The sequence below is a fragment of the Hyla sarda genome, chromosome 2 (assembly GCF_029499605.1).
Source record: "Hyla sarda isolate aHylSar1 chromosome 2, aHylSar1.hap1, whole genome shotgun sequence".
In the NCBI taxonomy this organism is placed as follows: domain Eukaryota; kingdom Metazoa; phylum Chordata; class Amphibia; order Anura; family Hylidae; genus Hyla; species Hyla sarda.
In genome coordinates, this window is record NC_079190.1 from 370,591,472 (window position 1) to 370,593,716 (window position 2,245).

At 47.6% G+C, this 2,245-nt stretch overlaps 1 protein-coding gene across 1 annotated transcript in view; it reads left to right on the plus strand.

Annotated features, from left to right (window-relative positions):
- LOC130357477 (myeloperoxidase-like) overlaps window positions 1-904 on the plus strand; it is a 44,270-nt gene extending 43,366 nt beyond the window's left edge. The window contains exon 12 of the mRNA XM_056560173.1: window positions 852-904. Within this exon, the coding sequence (XP_056416148.1) occupies window positions 852-904 (53 nt within the window). The remainder of the gene's footprint in view (window positions 1-851) is intronic.
- The last annotated feature ends 1,341 nt before the right edge of the window (window positions 905-2,245 follow it).

Sequence of the window (2,245 nt, forward strand, 5' to 3'; positions counted from 1 at the left end):
AGGTGGATCCACTATCCTGTGAGGAAAATGGCGTGGGTCGTACCATGGAGCTGAGTCTAAAGTGCCGCTGGTTTTAACCAGAGCACGCCGCAAAGTGGGACGGACTTGCTGCGGCAGGCAGCACCAAGGTCCCTACCCCTGATACGACTCATCCCCACAGGCACAGGAAGAATAAGGCACAGACGAAGTCAGGACAGGCAGGAGGTCAGGGCTGGCGTCAATGAAGCAAGGTCAGGTCACATAGCAAGAGGTCAGAGGGCAGGCGGCACAGAAACAAGGTCAGGATACATAGCAAGGGGGCATATATACGGCAAGGGAAGACACAAGTATATGCTCTCTCTCAGTAGGAAGTGTCGGAACTAAATAGGGTTGGTTAGAGACAAGTACCAATTATTGATGTACTGGCCCTTTAAATCTAGAAGAGCTGGCGGGCACGCCCTAGGAAGCGGGGACGCGCACTGGCAGAGACAGGCAGGAGAAGAAAAGAGCGGGACTCACAAGCAGACGTGCACGGCAACGCGAGGAAAAGGTCCAGCGGGGACAGAAAAGGACGGGGCAGAAAGTGAGTGGCAGTCCGGGGTTCACTTGCGGGGCACTGCCAGGAGCAGAGGGCAGAGCCCTAACAGAAACACTGTGCTATACATTTTGCCTATGTGAAAAATGTGACATAGTTAAATGGGAGAGTAGAAGCGCTGAAGGGTTCTTTACTTTAAGTCTTGGAGAGCTACAATATTTTTTCACATATGTACGGGTGCTAGCAAAATGATAGTTTCTAACTGGTCTGATCAGTGGTTCAATAAAAAAATAAGTTAAATACAAAATGTATTACTGTTCATCCTTTGTTTTTCCAGGTTTTACTATGAAAATCCTTCAGTATTCAGTCCAGCCCAAAGAAGTTCAATAGAGAGTGTGACGCTGGCCCATATTATTTGTGCCAATACCAACATACGGCGTGTCCCACAAAATGTTTTTAGAAGCAATTGGTTCCCAGAAGATTTCCGTAACTGCACTGATCTGCCAGCAATGGATCTGCAACCATGGAAAGATGTCACTACACACAGTAAGTACACATGCTTTCAAGAATCTTCCAGCTAATATTGATTTTAGTAAATGTTCCCTCATAAAATACCAATTTTGAGAGGCTTTACTTGTATCTCTGTGTTTGCCATTTCTGTGTGTGGTTGGGATTACACACTTTTGTAACAAAAAGAGACAAAGAACATATATGAAAGAAGGAAAAAGAAACAGAGGACCCAAAACAAAACCAGACAAACACAGGAGTACAAAAAAACAAAAACACTGATAAGACATACGGAGGCGGGAGGGGACGGGAAGGGCACGGGACGGGTAAGGGAGGAGAAGTGAGAAATATTAAGAAAGCCAACGGCAGAATTCCGGGGAGTCCCTAAAGGAGTCCCACGAGAGTCAGGTAGCAGTAAAGCTATCCACCCTGTCGGAATCAGTAGCGACCATTTCCTCCATTATCCTAACATGGTTCAAGACTTCCACAAACTCCACTGTAGACGGAGTAACAGGAGACTTCCAGTGGTGAGGAATAATAAGCCGAGCCACATTCAGGAAGTGTCGCAGCAACCCCTTCTTGGCTCTAGGAATGGAACATGGGTAGTGGGAAATAAGTTTACAGACAGGCGAAACAGAAAGGGAGGTAGAACAAACCTTATTGTAGAGGTCAAATACAGCTGTCCAGAAAGGAGCAACAAGAGGGAAGTCCCACCAGATGTGGATTTAGGATCCCACCGCTCGACCACAACGCCAGCATAGCACTGAGGCGGAGGGGAACATCTCATGGAGCCTCTCAGGACACCTGTACCACCTAGACAAGATCTTAAAATTCTTCTCCTGGGATCTAGAGGATATTGAAGTCTTATGCGTAAGGAGGAACATTTTGGATAGGTCATGGTCCATCAAAGAGATGCCCAAGTCAGTGTCCCATTTCGAGATAAATCCAGGCCTGGGTCCCAGCTCCACCTCCGATCTCAGCACCCTGTAGACTAAAGAAACAGTATAAGCGGGAGGACTAGAAAGAGCACACAATTTCTCAAAGGAAGTGAGAGGTCTGGAAAGCAGTGTAGAGGGTGTCAAGGAGGCATGAAAGTGCTTCAGTCTAGGGAAGGTGAAACTGGTGCTAGCAAAAGGGACAGAGACCAGTGGGGGCAAAAGGGAACCGTTTACCAGGGCATGGAACAGGCAGGGTCTGGAATCCCGAGGAAGTCCCAACAAGGCT